We start from the raw sequence: 18,312 nt of genomic DNA on the forward strand, positions 1-18,312 counted from the left end.
AACATTGCTCCGCCTCTACTAAGAAGAAAACTTTTAGTAAAGAAACTATGGAAAAAATATAGAGAACATCCGCAAGATTTTCCAATATCGTCTGACCTGATTGCCCCCGAAAATCGATTAAAATCTAGAAAACCCTTCTGGCTTGAAACGGCAAATATTGAAAACTTCTTCGTTTTTGATGAGTGGCGCAACATGTGGTCAAATGTTCAACTTTTCAATAAAGATCTAATAGTAGATCCAACAATAAGAGTACCTGGAATGGATCAGCCAAGATGGGTCTGGGTGAAATTGAACAAATTAAGAACTGGTCATGCTAGATGTAATTCTATGTTATTTAAATGGAATGCTGTTGAAAATCCATATTGTCAATGTGGTCAAGTGGAAGAATCTGTACAACATATTGTCGAAGAGTGTCGACTTACGAGTTTTCAAGGAGGCTTCACCGAAATTCATGAGTTGTCGCCAGAAGCTAAAACTTGGTTATCTACTTTCAAAACTTTATAATTTCATTTATGTACTTTTTTATTTACTTTTTTTTATAATTATTTAGTAAAGGTATGAAAATTTTGGCAATAGAAACCACAAAAAACATTAAACAGAGTTACAATTTAGGATACAGCTTCCTTGTTTCCTCTTCTAATAGCCTGTAGCAAAAACACTTGAAAAATTATTTTTACAACAGAAATAAATAGAGTCAAAGTGCAAAACTTCGTAATTTTTATAGATAGAATTTTTTTACTATGTTTTCCATGTTCCTGGTATCTTACCTTACATAGTATTTTTCTCTGAGGCGCGAGTTCTGGCGCGCCCTATATGAAAAAATAAAATTATCAAAAAAATTGTACGTCCTTGGTTTCATTGCTAGGTAGATTACTTTTCTAGTGTCCTTCCTAGTTTAGTACCATTTCTTAATCATTCGTACTCTATGTGTTGCATTTTCACATTCATGCTGTTATAATAAGTGCCAAAATAGTCTGCCTTCCAGTTCAAAAGTCGTAAAAATGGCAATTTATATTTATCTCATATTCGTGAAGTATCTGTTCGATTGCGCGGTGCAAATATAAATATTTTATAGACAGAGTAGATAAAAGCAGCCTAAGAAATGTAGGCAACGTTTTGCATTCACGAAGAACCCCGTTTGACTGCCACATTCAATATGTATGAACATCCCGTAGGGTTATGTGCCTCGATTTTCTATATTCTTTATTCACCACAAGATCGGGAAATTCAACATGTTTTACACATTATAATCAGTCATTCTTATGGAGCACATACACATGCGGAGATTCAAATAAATACACTGAAGAAATGACAAATGCGTCAGCCAAAAACCACAACAAAATAAATATTTCTCTCTTATACCTAAGTGTATGGAGAAGGTTTGTACACGTTTATTCATATTTAGTAGTTTTTTATTTTATTTTTCGACACTGGCAAAATTTACGGTTTTTCTCCCATGTAAGGAAGTTTTGACAACTGTTTGGCATTTCTCAATACGAAACGTCAGATTATTTTTAACAGATTTAAAGCAATTTTAAGCCTTGTTGAGTCTAATTCGCAGAATAAAATGTTGTATTCAACTCGTCTTCGTGTAAATTGGGTGCTTTATTCCACCTCGTGGATGATAAACGACACGTTAACATTCGTGGTTTAATAATCCACTCGGTGAAATAAAGCGTCCGATTTACACTCAAACTCGTCGAATAAATAACTATTTTTCAATATAATTATAAACCTAATAATGTTTAGGTTAGTAACGTTTTCATTTTATTTTTATGTAACAATAAGTCCTAGCATAAAATTACTTTTGAATGTTTTGTTTTATTCTCATTACACATCGCAATTACAAACGTAAAAACATTCAGGACAAAATTCAAAAAATAACTATAGTTCATCAGCATTATTATACCATATACCATCCGAATTTAAGCCCAATGAACTCGATTTGGACAGAAATAAAACAATATGTTGCGAAAAATAATGTTTCCTCTAACATAACCAACATAATTCAGCATTTAACGCTGTGACACTTTTTTGCAAATGTGTATACGACAGAAAAATATGTAAATAACGGGTCTTTTTTTTTAAATTCGACGTCGCAATTGGCCGTGACAAGCTCGTTGTTAACACACTATGAACACATAAACAAACTAACATAACTTTACAACTACAATTTTAGTAGAATGCACAAAGTTAACCATCTTCATAATCTTAATCTTGGTAATGTTGGTGATGGGCTCGTTCACAATCAATTTTGCAAAGCCAACTTTGACGTCGAATTTCAAAAAAGACCCGATATATATGACCATGTAAAGCAAAATTGAGTAATATTTTATTGCAAAAAAAAAACAATTAATTTAGTTGTTAATAAATTAATAATAAATATTAGGGACGAGATCAACCATAACGCATATTATAAAAGTAAAAAAGAAGAGTCCCAGGGAGAAGACATATTTGATATTCATTCTCTTATTAAAGTAATATTAGAACAAATTAAATCAAGTGTCGAACTAATAATAGTAAGTATGTACATACCTCCTTATACATATTACCTTTTTTTACCTGAGTGACAGACAGAGACAATCTTATTCAGTCTGTCAACCTGATAACGCTATTCTTCACGTGGTTTACGTGCAGTGGGGAAGTTTTTTGTATACAACACAACAAAAAAACAAGGTACGTTCCTTTTTCTTGTTAATGTTTTTAGTAAAATCTGTTTTTCTTTCTTTTTTCTTTCGAATAGATGGTCAGAGTAAAACGAGCATTTGAAATGAGCGTACTGAAAAATTTAACAATAAGATTTAATGGCCACCCGGAGACGGATTGCTGGGTGGCCATATTAAAAACGGCCGTCGCATTTAACAACTTCAATGCAATATATGATGGTTTTTACTACAAAAACGAAGTCCATGTAATTAGCTGCAGGAATAACGAGTTAGACCTTCAACTAGGAGGATTAGGGAAGCGAATTACTATTAAATTTGGATCAACGGAAGAAATGGAGAACAGCCATTAGGTAAGAAAAATTTCTCTACTATTTAATTTATAACAGTTATAGGAGTTTATTCTGTAACTTTCCCCTAAATTTTTAAAGGGGGTTCAAATTCATTTCCATGACAACATTTAGAAGCCCTTTAAAATTAAACGGAAAGTTATAGAATAGACCCCATAAGCTATTTAACAAACCACAAGAAAAAAATATTTATTAAATAAAATAGATGTGAATTTAAAGTAGCATTATAGTATTAAGAATTAAGGACATCTTGAGTTTGTATAACCCACACAATACAATACAAGCTGGTTTTTTTGCAGCTACACTGAAGGGATTGTGGCCCCATGGGGGCATGGCGAGGGGTCGCCAGCCTGTTCAATGACACCTTCCCCCCCAAGGAGTTCAGCGACTTTATCCACTAATGTTTCATCATCACCTAGCTCAGTAGCAGAAAATAAGTAGATATGTACAGGGTGTTTGTGGATTGCGAGCAAATATTTTAACCACTAAGAGAATTTGTTATGAAAAGTCGAATTGAAGACCAAACAAATTCCGTATCCAAATTTTATTTTTGCAATTTCCCCCCTATGATTTTCACGAGCCGTTCAGTGTGTCTGTCCTTGTTAGTTGGAAATGAAAATAAATTCAATGAAAATAAATTCCATTGAATGTTGACCGTGAAAGTATTTTTACAGAAAAAAGGAAACTTTTTGTCCAAAAAAATTATCACTTGTTTACACGTGTCAGTTTAGTTTCGGGTGAATTGTACAATTGTACAGATCGATTTGAAATCAAATTGTTAATCAAGTCATTATGGCCAAATTAACTAGTGTACGAAGACCAATTTTCACTGTTTGGGCAGGGATCATTGAAGATCGCCAAATTGGACCCCATATATTATTACCTCAACGTTTAACTAGTGCCGTTTATCTGGATTTTCTGGAAAATGTGTTGTCCGATCTGGTGGAGGACGTGCCCTTGCGGTATTTACAAGTGGAGATCCATCAGATTATGCCAAAGTCGTCACCAATGGATTGAACAATCATTTTCCCAAGAGATGGATTGGTCGCGAATGACCACCGCGGTCACCAGACTTAAATACGTGTGTTTTTTTGGGGGTTCACATCAAACAATTAGTGAATTAGCGTACGCAGCTCAAATTTATACCTTCGAAGGGCTGTGTGTGCGAACGCAAGCTTCCCTAGCCCGAAGAGTACAAGAAGGTTCATTGCCAACGAATGACCACATTTCGAGCAATTTTTTATAATAGCAAGTATTGACATACTAACATTGACACTGATCTACCCTAATGTAGCGATATTTTTTTTGTCTTTACGTTGTTTGCGTTTCAAAGTTTTTTTTTTATGAATGATTGTAAACATCGTATTAAGACATAGGCGGGGACGGGTTTTCAGCCTCAATTTATTTTTAATTTTAACTCAGAAATGACGTGCTTTCGACAAAAGTTGGAATAACGAAAGTTGTTTTTTTGCCGAGTCCTATTAGTGGTTAAAATATTTGCTCGCAATCCTCAAACACCCTGTATATTGAATATACAGGGTGCGCCAGAACTCGCGCCCCAGAGAAAAATGTCAAATGCCGGAGGCAATAGGTCGCCAAAAAGTGGAGCCGAAGAAGTAATTTTTGCTTGCATAAGAAAGTTATTAGACTCTTAAATCCACCAATCCCAGAAGGGCACCTCAAGGTGTGACTGAAAAATTATATCTGTTGCTAGGTTACGAAAATAATACCAATTTGGCCAGAATTTTAAAAAATAGCTGGTCTACTGTAATTTTGCGTTTGACATTTATCGTGATGTGGGTGACATAACTTGCTAGTTTCCAGTATTTTTCTCGCTGAAGAGTGAAGAGGTTGTACACGAGTATAATGAGACAGAATCGTTAATTATTATCAACAATTATCAAAAATTATTGAAACATTCTGGAAATTCCTGATGAACCGCGACTTCTCTAAAACTTCTTCACTTATTCCTTTTCAACTTTTTCTTCGATCTGATACAGATTAACAAACCGATAAATGAATTTATTGTTGTTTTCTTCCACTCACATGAGCTTACTATAACTCCTTGGCTGTTTATTCATTAAAAAATCCAGAAGAATGTTGCGATCTTTGTATTTAGTACAAAAAGTTAGCATTTTTGCTAATGTTTTAATTCCGARGGCATTTCAGCAACGCTTTTCGGTGAATTTGTGKGCTRGTYTTCTGGGGAATCATGTGGTCTGTCAATAATATCAACTAATTTCAACATAACGTGACTGCCTTTCTAAAAAGTACATTTTTCTGTTAATTTTGCATTAAAGTAAATAAAGAAACTTGCGTACTTCTTCATGTTTTTCTGGTCTCTCACTCTCACTTGCTTCTTTGTTTCATAAGGATAATGCACAAGTTTTCAAGCTCTAAAATTCATTTGTTAATCTGTATCAGATCGAAGAAAAAGTTGAGAAGGAACAATACCTGTGAAGAAGTTTTAGAGAAGTCGGTTCATCAGGAGTTTTCAGAATGTTTCAAAATAATTTTTGATAATTGATAATAATTAACGATTCTGTCTCATTATACTCGTGTACAACGTCTTCAGCGAGAAAAATACTGGAAACTAGCAAATTATGTCACCCACATCACGATAAATGTCAAACGCAAAATTACAGTAGACCAGCTATTTTTTAAAATTCTGGCCAAATTGGTATTATTTTCGTAACCTAGCAACCGATATAATTTTTCAATCACGCCTTGAGGTGCCCTTCTGGGATTGGTGGATTTAAGAGTCGAATAACTTTCTTATGCAAGCAAAAATTACTTCTTCGGCTGCACTTTTTGGCAACCTATTGCCGCCGGCATTTGACATTTTTCTCTGGGGCGCGAGTTCTGGCGCACGTGTATAAAATAGATATTTAAAAAAAGTTTGTTGGAATTTTATTATTATTACAGGGGAATCGCAATAACAAACGGTTTGCTGAAGTGACCCAACAAAAACAAGGCAAAGAGATTAATTTTTAAGTGTTTTTTGTTTGCCTGAAATCGAATTCATATGTGCGTTGAAGTGGCCCAACAGAAAAACAGGGCAAAATCTTTGAAAAAATCTTAATTTTAAAATATACCTTAAAAATGTGGGTGTTTTCACGATTTTTTCTGCTTTTCTGTTTACCCTTGACAATCGGGGTGTTTTCCTTAAAAACGGGGGTGTTTTCACAATTGTTTCTGCTTTTCAGTTAACCCCTGAAAATCGGGGGTGTTTTCACGATTTTTTCTGCTTTTCGGTTTACCCTTGAAAATCGGGGTGTTTTCCTTAAAAAAGTAGCTGTGTTCACTAGGGGCCTACTTACTACTCATAAATTATAGACCAAATTTCAAGCAGTTGTTTACCTTTAGCCAAAATTTTAATTTTATAAATTACTGCAAATCGCGACTGAAAATTAATACCCAAACTTTGAAACAACAAATATTTCGAGGCATCTCTGAAGCAGTTTCGAGTGTCCTTGTATGATTTAATAAAATTTACATTTACAGAAATAGATTTGATCTTGTCTGGAACGCACACTTGGTGGTAATTACTTTTGCTCTTTGTTGTAGTCGAAGAAACTAGCTAGCTGTCATCCCCAAAAAGGCAACCTGCTATAAGAACAATGGCAAAAGACGTAAAAAAACAATTTCTTGTTTTTATAATAAACAACGAAAACGATCTGAAGATTGTCGCATTTTTAAAAGATTGCGATTATTTAACAGTTTTTGGAAAAAAAAAGAGTGATTCGGAAGAAGACAACGTTCTAGAGCGTATTGAAGCTGCTGCACAAGAGGCCGTCTCAAATTTAATCCCCCAGAAATCCCGCGTCGTTTGTTTCGAAGAATGGAGGTCTAAACAAAAAGTAAATTCCATTAATGAGAAAGTGACGTTGGCGTACTTCCTTGAAAAATCAAAAATTGAGAAGTCCTCAACGTTGTGGAGTATATATTCCATGTTAAGAACCATGATTTCAATCAAGAAAAACCTTGATTTGAGTAAATATACAAATTTGATAGCATTTTTGAAACGACAAAGTGAAGGATATCGCGCCATGAAATCCAAAAGCTTCAGTAAGGAAAATATTGAAAAGTTTCTTACAATAGCAAATGACGAAAATTACTTAATGCAAAAAGTAAGAGTTTTTTTTGTCGTATAAGTTTGGTTACTATTTATTTTTTGTTTTCATGTAGTTTTAATAATAGGAGTTACGGGAGCTTGTCGGAGGCAAGAATTACTCAATTTAAAAGTAAATGATGTAAAACAAGGGTCTTCAACCCGCGGCCCGCCGATATGTTTTCTGAGACCGGCCAACAGCACTCTCAATAATATCACTTTTTGGATCCACATATACATGTGAGCAGTTATTTTCACGCATGAAAAACGTGAATTCCAAAACGAGGACCAGAATCACCGATGTTCACCTTGAGAACAGTTTGAGGATTGCAATCAGCAATATTAAACCAGATATTGATAAACTGGTTAAAAATAAGCAGTGTCAGACATCTCATTGACCAATTGCATTGTAATGATTTTTATTTGCCCCTTTTGTTGATGTTGGCTCAATAAATAAATGTTTTCTACTTATCTACTTGTTTAATCATCCTGACCATTTAAAATAAAAAAATCCTTATAAAAATACCTATGGTGCGGCCCGCTGCGCAAAAAAAAAATTTTAGCCCTTGATTTGTAAAACGTTGAAGACCGCTGATGTAAAAGATTTAAGAGAATTTATGAAAATTACGTTGCCGATCACTAATCAAAAGTGCATCGTGAGTTCACAGTAACAAAAGGAAATTTCAAAGACCTAAACTTGGTGGATATGGTTCGCAAATATGCAACACTGCGCCCATCTCATACTCCTCATGCCAAATTTTTTATAAATTATAAAAAGGGAAGATGTACCGTGCAACCAATGGGCATCAATACCTTCGGTGGTCTCCCAAGTTAAATTGCAAATATTTTGGAACTCCCAAGTGCAAAAGAATATACTGGACTACTTTAGAAGAACTTCATCGTCTTTATTAGCCAACGCAGGAGCTGATATGTCGGTTATAAAAAGACATAGAGCCTGGAAATCCTCGAATGTAGCTGAAGGATACGTAGATGATTCTTTAGAGAATAAAAAGGAGATCTGCAAGTTGCTAGTAGGTGGAGAAGATACGGAAAACACCGAGATTGAAAAAAAAATGAAATTTAATGAAACTGTTACTGCTTCATCGTCTTCGGGAGCTTCGAATGTTCAGAATGAAAAAAAAAAATTCATGAAACTGTTACTGCTTTATCGTCTTCGGGCGCTTCGAATGTTCACATATCTGACGAATTGCGTGTAACTTCTGTTATTTGTTTTTCGAATTTACCCAATTGTAATGTTTATTTTAATTATAAATAAAATTGTTGTACATATAAAAATCGTTGCAAAATGAAAGTCCATATTAGCACTAGTGCGCAAAAGTAACTCATTTTAGCACTCAAAATGATGACAAAATGTCGTGATATTGATTCAAAATTGTAAAAAATTGTTTTGGATATGTCCAGAAAGATTACCGTCAAATTTTGCGTCATATTCCAATTGAATGGCTTTCACTATTTAATGCTGTTGAACGACTTCTTTTAAACTGGAATCCAATAAAAGCATATTTCCTAGAACAGGGTGAGGAAAACTGAAAAAATAATATAGAAATTCATTTGCGCTCAACGAAATGGACTAAGCGAAAAACTTAAGTTGCCAGAATGTTACACACACTTCTATCATTCTGTTCTTTCTTTGTTTCAAAAAACACTTTTAACTTTGAAAATAATACTAGTCTGTAAAAAAGTATGGGGAATTTTCGATTTAAAGAGTTCACGTAGAAGATATCTTAATAATTCTTGTCTGGTATTTGTACAACCATACTCTCTTACCACGACAAATTTTACCGCTATAGGTCAAGTGGTTTGTTTAAAATTGTTATTACCATAACTTGTGGTTAAGTCAGACTTGCGATTTCTGTCATGAATTTCACTACCGATCAAAGCATTTGCTTGAAATTTTGTGTTGTCAACGAATATGCGTATAGTAAATCTCTGAAAATTTTGCAAAAAACCTTTGAGGACTCATGTATGTCAAAAACACAAGAATATGAGTGTACAAAACTATTCAATTGGGTCGGAAAGAGGTTACCGACTTTCCTCTGGACGATCGTCAACAGGAAAATGTAAAGAAACTCACTTAGGTGACTTAGGTGACATCGTCACGCCAATGTGATGGTATTGCACTTTTAAGTTCAGAGTGAAATCTTTTAAAAAATAGTTATTTAAATTCAAAGTTTTAGACACACTGGTGTGTGTTTTAGACATTGGTGATTCTGGATATAACCTTCACAAATAAAATTCTGTGAAAACATTTTATATTAATTTTTCATGTTTTCCGGAAACTCAAGTCATTGTGACATCAAAAAAATGTCACATTCACAGATTGTTTGACCAGACATTTGTGAAAATAAATCCACTCAAAGCAACAGATTTACAATAAACCTGGACAAAGATGAAACAAGTGGCATCTCTTCAGGTAAAAATAATTCAAACAACAGTGTTTTTTGTAGCCTTGATGTTTTTGTTGATATCTCTCATCAGACCATTAGGAAAACAACTACAAGACGCAGAAAGTGGTTGACAGATTTGAACCTTTGTATAATGCGCAAATATTATGAAATAACCAACTGTGAAGATCATGTGAGTAATTACAGAGAGTAATTACAGAAACTCCCTTCTCAAAACATTTATTAGTGGGTACCCCAATTTTTACTCTACCATGCAAAATGTTGCCGACCAAAAGCGAGCAACAGTGAAAAACAAATACAGGGTGATTCACGAGAAAGATAATGGGCCTGACTAAATTCTCGATGCAATCACCATTACATTCACGCAACTTACTTAGCGACTCTTAAAAAAAAATACAATTTGGATCCACGATGCCTATCATTGTTGTCAATCCTTATTATTGTCAAAAAACACTACAAATTTACTACAAACTGTGCAATATGTACACATATTCCAATAATGAAAAGACTGACATACAGTAGGCACGGATGAGGAACACGAAAAAGTAGTCCTTCAAATTTTTGAGAAAGCACGACATATGGAGCAACGCAGAGTGACAAGAAGGGTAGGCATTAGCCAGTCTTCTGTTTGCAGAATTGCCAACAAAAATTAGTTTCTTCCTTATTATATTACCTTGGTCCAAAGGCTTAAAGAAGCAGATTAAAATCGCGCAAGTTGATGGGGACGATACTTATTCCCGCGCAGGGGTAGATCTAATCGGAATTTTACCAAAAGTGTTTAGGCTTGAAAGATTGAAATCTGGGCCTCTCTTTCGGTTTCCGCGTCCGGAAAAGGAGCCAGAGAGGTTCAGATTCTGGGTGGAAGCTACAGGACATAAAGCTAAGTCCGGGTGAAATTTACAAGGCCGCATGTGCAATCACCACTTTTTGCCAGACTAGCTCCGGTGTGTTCAAAAGGCTGTTCCCCAACTCATAGCGTTCTGTTAATATTTATCGAGATAAGTTCAGTTAAATAATAACATCACTTTTTAATTTTTTGTTAATTAAAAAAAGATACACGTACGAATATAACAGCATGTATTGCGCCTGTCACAATTGTTGACACAATTTAGTTACTTCTGCTGGCAACATTGACACAACCCACACTAGAGGTGGTGGGCTAGGGGGCTGTCAACTTTGTAATAAATTAAATGGCCACTATGAATTGACCGCGACTTTAGGCGTTCTATTTTGTGACTGGCCCTATGGCATAAATGACACGTTCCTTTGCAAGTGTTGCTGCACCCACCAGAATAAAACAGGGCCGTATTTAAAACCAAAGTAGTGGTAGAGTTTTACCAAGCTATTATTAAAAAAAAATCTGCTTTATTTAATAATAACTTGTTAATAACCACCTGGCTTTTTTAAATTTCTTAAAATATTTGACTACATCAAAAACTATTAAAATATTTCAAGCATTTTAGACAAAAAGAAAGTAAATAATCCGACCCTGTTAAAAACTGACCTGTTTCAGGGTCCGGGTGGGTTCCACTAATTTATGATTTGTTTACCCTCTGGTTTACTCTTGACAATACCGCATTTAACTTTAAAGTAATAAAATTTTTAGTAGGTATTAGGAAAACGATTTTTCTTTACATTTCAAACAAAACAAATATTGGACTATCCTTTGTTTCCAAATATTGCAAACTCGTGGTATATTAATGGTGAAAAAAAAGTCTTACCCCTTTTGCCGGCAAATAACTTCCTATCTCTGGTTGGATCAAACTATTTTCTTAAAATGTCTTATTTGACACCACAAGAGATCAAACGGAGATTCAAAAAACACTTGCAAAAACTTCTAGGTATTAATAACACAACGAAAAACAAAAACAATTGAAGATTTATTTACTAAATAAAAAAACGTTACTGTGGAGATGACAGTGTAAAAGAAAACTATGACTGTTACTGCTAAGATGCGATAGATGGCGGCAGCGTAGGTAAAAATGCAAGGCCATCTGAATCAACAAGCTGCGCTTATAAGGCCGTTTCATTCTCCATGATAACTGTTTCTGCATAGTGGCCATGAAAACAAAAAAGACAGAACCTTATTGCGCGCCCTCGGTGGACGATTAATGCAACCATGAAAAAATTTTGTATACTAAAATTTACTTTTGTGTTTTATGGGTTGTATAATCAATGCGTAATTGCTTACTTTTGATTGTAATTTTTTCTAAGAACTAGTCGAAAAACATCAAAAATTATAACATTTTATACGAAAATATAATTTTATTTATTTAAAAAAATAAAGATTTACATTTGGGTTAGATAGTTATTTTTAATCTTTACAAATTTACAAGATAATTACAATAACTCTTTATTATTTCTTCAATACTTCGAATAAAAAATACAAATGTGAAATAATACGCTTGTTTCCCCAAAACTAAATTTATTGAAAAATGGTAATTATCGTTAACAAAGTCAGAGTGATACGGACACACTGCCGCTGTCGCAGGGCGCTGGCCTGTGCGCCGCACGCGTCATCATCTTCCCTTCAAAATTGCCACCTTCACTTTACACAAAGATTGATTTTATTCTCTTTTAATTAGTTCTCTATTATTTTTCTGTTTTGAGAAAATCCCTTGTGAATTTCCCATATGTATATCTGTTTAAAGTTGCTTTGGATTTGGATGGAGCTTTTAAACATTGTCTTCTTCTCGCAAATTCATAACCTTTTGGAGAAATGTASCTCCAGGCAATAAAATGACGTACAGTTCAATTCAGGCAATCTTGTTTTTTTAGGGAACAATTATAAATTCGATCAAGAAAAAACACAGCCCTTGGTTCTAAGTCCTTCGCGTCTGACTAAATTTTCACTTCACAATGTTTTCCTGCATTTTCTTTAGTTTTTCAAGTTTATTTTCGTACAACTTATTCAACATTTGAAATCTTACATTTGCTTCCTGTAACTTTTTTTTTTAATTTTGAATCTTATCTAGTAAGACAAATTTTTCTTCCGAACTTATTGCATCTGAAACATTTTTTAAATCAAAATCATGAGTATCACCTACTTTTAAATCGCTTTGTCGATCATAATCAAATCGAAATAGACTTGAAATTATGTAATTTTTGTCAAATGAGTCTGGAGTTTGGAGACACGGTGCAGGCGTTTCTAACGGCTTACGTTCTGAATTAATGGAAGTGGTAGAAATTACCTGAAAATTATTTATTTATTAAAGAAAAAATGTGCAATCCAGAACAAACCACTTTGTAGAAAAATATTAAATTTATAAATTGTTCTCAACCTACCTTGTGTTATGATTTCATGTTTTTTTGCAATTCTAATTTATTAGTATTTTGCTAGTCCAGAATGTACCTAAAATAAGCTCGGATCTTGGATATTTTATAGCATTCATGTTTTAATTGATGATTCATTGATTGATTTAAGMACTTAACCTAAAAATAAAAAGTCTAAAAAGTCTCAATCGACTGCGATCGAAATCGGTAGATGGAGCCAAATAAGGTACTGACTCCTGAAATGTCACAGAAACAAAGTTTATATGGAAAAATCGAAAATTGAAACGGCCTTATAAGCGCAGCTTGTTGATTCAGATGGCCTTGTAAAAATGCAAAGGTATCAATTTTTAAAGCTGTTAAGCCTAAATCATCGATAGGCAGGTTTCTGTGTCAAAACTAAATTTGTTTTACCATCTTTTTTATTAAACTATATTAAACTTAAAAATATATTTTAATAATACCCATCTACAGGCAACCAGTTATACAGCTACAAAAAATTTCAAATTCGAAATTTGCCTTGTAATTCACTATTTAAGTATACTTGAAAAAAAACTTCTAACAAAGTGTTTTCTAAGCATTTATCAGAAAAAATTAAACCTTACATAAAAATCGAGAAAAACTTAACATGTAAAATCTCAATAAATTCAGTCAAACGCTATATCTAAAACCACACTTAGGATAATAATTGTCCTCCCAAATTCGTCCATTCATCACATTAAAGCTTTGAATTAAATCACAGAGAAACCCTTGCTACCACGGTCTCCACATATCACTATTCCCATCCCCCGTGTCCCTGGAAGTGGACGCAGTAGCTTCACTGCTACTTTCTCTGGTTGTACTAGTTGCCGTCTCCGTTTTAATAATCTTCGTAGCCGGATATTCGGCCACAGTCAGCAAACCTTGAGACATTTCCGCATACTTTCTCTTAATCCCCTGACTGCGGTTTTCTTCAAAATCGACAGCATCTTCTCGCGTTTGCGCTTGTTTGAAACGCTCAGACTGATTAGTAATGATGCACAAGGGCTCGACGGTTTTTTTCGGACTGATAATCCTCTTCTCTCGGTCGGGATAACTGTGAATCGGAAATTTCATAGTCTTCACTTCCATGGTTTGCAGTGGAGGAATCGAAGTCGAAGACACTTGAGGCACTTGAGGCTGCTCGTGGTAAGTGGATGGTTGAACCGGACGGAAGCCTCGATTTGGGCTAGCAGGAGGGCTAACAGAAGTTGCCGATGATGATGGTATTACAGTTACGAAAGCACTTGGTCGTTCTCTTTGTTGCAAAAATGGTAAGTTACTAGAATTGGGCAAAAGTAACGCGATTTCCCCACTTGGTAGTCTGCTTGGTATCAATTGGATGCTCTGAGGTATCTGGATTCTTGCGTTGTTGTTTTGGTCACCGATACTTGAAGAAGGTTCATTGCTGGGATTTTGCGTGAAAACGTTTGAGGAAGAAGCGAAAGGCAGATTTGGAAAGCCAGGGAAGTTAAAATGCGCGAATTGTTCGATTCCGTTGATGCATTTTGTTAAGTGTGATCGCATTCTGTCTTTAAGACCGTCGTCGACTCCGTCTGCTTGGGCCACAAATCGGTCGATTTCGTTAGCACATTCGTTGAAACCTGATTTGAATTTGCGTAAAACGGAGGGATCTGATGCCATGGCTATGGCGAGTTGTTGGCGTTGGACGTTTTGTAGGTGCTTCACGGCCATTTCTAATATATCCGCTTTTTCTAACTTTGAATGTCTTGCCGGCTACAAAAAGTTGTTAAGTGTTTGTTGATAAATTTTTGTTAATATTTACGTCTTTATTCATTGCTTCCAAAATAAGTGTTTTTATCTCATTCAAACAGTGATTGATCCTAGCTCTTCTTCTTTTTTCCATTATAGGTTTGTGAGTCTAAAAAAGAAAGTGTAAATTATTAAGTTTGGATAATTTAAAAGCACATACTTTTCGTAATTCAGCTTTCGACATTGTGACTGATTCTTGTGAAGGTCGGATGTCGTACTCGTCTTCACTTATGGGCATATTGTTACGCTGCTTCAAATTTGTACGTCTGAAATTAATAAAAAAAAAATATTAGAAAAATCAGCAGCACTATTTTACTGACTTTAGAACTTTAAGATTTTAAATTTCTATTTGGCGTTTTTAGCAATGCTATTAACGAACTCGTTTGAGTACATTAACAGCAACCTAGTGCATTTTAGTTTTTAATGTTGGTGACAATGGCCTTAGAAGTAAACTGTTTTTACCAATTTCCCGAATTTCCGGTGGCATAAAAACTCCTGAGAATGTATTTCCGGATTACATAAAATATCAAATGTTAATTTGAGTTAAATTTTTCAACGCCTTCATGAGTGGCACTGTTAGATGTCACCAATTAATTAATTTTAATTAATAATAATAAATAATAAATTATTATTATTTTTTTTTGAAAACTTTTTTTTTTAATCGAATCGTTTATCAGGCAAAAAATCGAATAAAATGTTATATTACACTCGCAGAATAGAGTGTCCCATTAATTCGCTGTTATTAACGCGAAGGCTGCAGCTCACTTTGCGGGGTTAAACAAACAGCTCCACTTTCTCTGCTTATAATAGATAACTATTAAAACCTCAAAATTATTCTAGATTCTCAAGAAATGTTGTTTATTTAGTTGAAACTTCGATACTGAAAGCTGATAGAATATCGTAGGACAATGGTTCTTCTGTTAGTTAGTTTTTTATTTAAAATAAAATATATTTTTTTCTGAAATCGTCAATAACGTTACATAAAATCATCAGTAAGGAGTCTAAAATTGGCACTTAAATAGTTCATTATATTACGATTTTATGTATCGTGGGTTGCGAACATTAAAACAGTGTTGTCAAATCATTTTTCGAATGCAAACATGAGTTAAAAACAATCCTAATGCTAACGTGTATCTGTTTATAAGTATTGGTTTTTCAACCTACAAATACCGAGCGATCAACACAAAAAAAAATAGATTAATAGTCTACAGTTGGCAACGCGTTGGCTGGGAATCAGGGCTGGAAATGTTCCACACAAATTGAAAGTGAAAATGACCATTCACCGTTTTCGCCTTGTACAGCAATAAAAAAATTCTGCTCTAAAATGAACATTATTTCACTCAAAATGAATAAAACGCCAACTTGTCAAAGTTTCCACTGACATTTGATGTCAAAAATCAGGATTGCCATCTGAAGGACTTTAATCACCGCCTCCTAATTTTTTTTTTTTGATCACACGGTATTTTTTCCTGTTTCGGGGTTTTGTATGGTGGCTAGTTATTTGCGATTTATGGTGTGTACTATTGAAACAAGAAATCTGATAACACTGGACCCACTGATGTAAACTGTCAGTTGTGCACTGTTAGGAATGATAAAAACGTAACCTCCAAAATAGTTTTTCACAAATTTTGACCAAAGTTACAATTTAAAAATGCAACTCGTTATTAAACATATTTTTCATTATTCATGTGTTTTATTTGCCTCGGCTGTCGCATGACATCTAAAATAATCTTAAAAATTTTAAAACCACAACTTTTTATATGGGACATTTATATTTACACGAACTTTCAAGGTCATTTACTTTCTTGTTTCATATTTTATACATTTACTTCTACTGCTTATTTTTTGTTTTTCTTTTGCGAGGATAAAATACATGAATCACTGTTTTTAAGAAGTAATTTGAAATTAAACATAATTTACAATGTCAGATGTGTACAAAAGGCAAACGTGTAAGTACGACATATGTTTTCAAATCATATAACAAATTAATATCTAGTTATTTATTCGACTAGTTTGAGTGTAAATCGGACGGATTATCTCACCGAGTGGGTTATTAAACCACAAGTGTAACGAGTGGTTTATCATCCACGAGGTGGAATAAAGCGTCCGATTTACACTAAAACGAGTTGAATACAACATTTTATTCTTCGAATTAGACTCAATAAGGCTTAAACTTGCTTTAAAAATATGTTAAAAATAATCTGACGTTTCGTATTGAGAAATGCCAAACAGTTGTCAAAACTTCCTTACACGGGAGAAAAACCGTAAATTTTGACAGTGTCGAAGAATAAATGTCATTATTCACATTATTATTATTCTGATCGCAAAATATTATTACGTATATGTATAGATTGTAAATTATTGTAACAAAAAATCTGTTGGCAACACTGAATTCGGCGACTCAGCGCAAATCACCTATAGAAGATTGACTTTTGAATTTGACATTCAAGGTTGCCAAATAAATTTTTGTATTTGTTGTCAACCTGACGACAGAAATTACATTCAATTTAAAATTATTATTATATTTATGACAAAGAAGAAAACATGTGTTATCTATTTGAATTAAAATTTTTGCACGCTATTTGCAGTGATAAATAAGTCTTTTGAAATGAAATAAAATATAGTACGATGAGATATTGAAAAATGTTTAAATCAAATTTGTCACGCCTCAATGAACCGTGTTAAGTTATTACTTTATTAGCCATTTTCACGCCGCATGATCGTACGATTGTGAGAAAACACCTGTTGAATGCATCTAACCAACCATGTGTAAATTTGAAATAAATTCAAAACAGATTTAAGCACATCTAAATATTTTATTTAATTTTTTTAAAGTTACAAAATTTATATAAAAATTAAACTATCAAAATGAGATTTTGTATGTTAAAACTATTGCGCAACAAAAACTAAACTCACCCTTCCTTTCGTTTCAGAAAAAAATATAAACAAATCCCAAAAAGTAAACAAAATCTTAAAGAAAACTGCACTTTGATCACGAAAATTGTTGTCAAACTTTAGTATTTTTCTTGAGGGTGACTTCTTTCCGACTGTCAATATTTCCGAAGTCCAACCCGAAGGGAGGTCACTAAGGTGACTATAGAGAATGATCGGTGTTTCAGTGGTATACATTCCGATAGAGCGTGGGAATGAACCGAATTCGTGCCCCCACTCCGTCCACATAGCGCCGCATGGCTGAAGACACCCTTCCAGGGTAGAATACCTCCACAAGCTCGGAGTTCCCACGCGCTGAGGTGCTTTCAGACATGGGAAATAACTGTTAATAGCACTCGGACCGACGTGTGGCGGATGCCCATAGAGAGAGAAAGTTGCTGCTGGCTGGACTCTGCCGCTACTTTTTGTCCCCTTCAAAGGGACGAAATTGAATATTTTCCAATAGAGTTAATTGGGCTTTTAAGTAAGGTCGTGGTAAAAACTGCCATCACTTGTTTCACACTCATTACTTAACCTATCCACCGGAACTTCTCACAGGAGTAAAACCGGATCTTTTTTTAATAATCTTGGAAATATATTTATGATTTATACACAAACGTCAAACTGTTCTCAAACTTCAAACGCCAAGTCTGAACAATATTATTTTTTCTTGTATTTGCTGTATCGTAGGTATACCATTTCCTCTGACTTTTTTATGAAACTACACTCACCGACAAACTTATCGCATCACATTAGAAAAGTGATATTTT

At 34.1% G+C, this 18,312-nt stretch overlaps 1 protein-coding gene and 1 long non-coding RNA gene across 4 annotated transcripts; both read right to left on the reverse strand.

Moving 5' to 3' along the window:
• Positions 1 to 11,958: 11,958 nt before the first annotated feature.
• On the reverse strand, positions 11,959 to 13,166 carry LOC123012631. Of its 2 annotated transcripts, XR_006413227.1 has the most exons (3): positions 13,058 to 13,073; positions 12,836 to 12,982; positions 11,959 to 12,741 (listed from the first exon to the last, which is right to left on the reverse strand). It is a non-coding gene; the product is annotated as an uncharacterized LOC123012631 (long non-coding RNA). The 2 variants fall into 2 exon arrangements; XR_006413226.1 differs by having other exon boundaries at positions 12,836 to 13,166.
• Positions 13,167 to 13,386: 220 nt separating this feature from the next.
• Positions 13,387 to 17,918, reverse strand: LOC123013862 (transcription factor HES-1-B-like). Of its 2 annotated transcripts, none has more exons than XM_044412714.1 (4): positions 17,528 to 17,918; positions 14,772 to 14,877; positions 14,625 to 14,720; positions 13,387 to 14,575 (listed from the first exon to the last, which is right to left on the reverse strand). In XM_044412714.1, exons 2-4 carry the CDS (start codon positions 14,847 to 14,849, stop codon positions 13,574 to 13,576), a joined length of 1,176 nt encoding a protein of 391 aa, XP_044268649.1. In that variant the 5' UTR covers positions 14,850 to 14,877; positions 17,528 to 17,918; the 3' UTR covers positions 13,387 to 13,573. The 2 variants fall into 2 exon arrangements, with proteins under 2 accessions (XP_044268649.1, XP_044268656.1); XM_044412721.1 differs by lacking the exon at positions 17,528 to 17,918 and adding an exon at positions 15,821 to 15,937.
• Positions 17,919 to 18,312: the final 394 nt, after the last annotated feature.

The sequence above is a fragment of the Tribolium madens genome, unplaced genomic scaffold (genome assembly GCF_015345945.1).
Source record: "Tribolium madens isolate multiple individuals breed KSU strain unplaced genomic scaffold, Tmad_KSU_1.1 Scaffold_19;HRSCAF=116;Tcas5.2_LG9, whole genome shotgun sequence".
Taxonomy (NCBI): Eukaryota; Metazoa; Arthropoda; class Insecta; order Coleoptera; family Tenebrionidae; genus Tribolium; species Tribolium madens.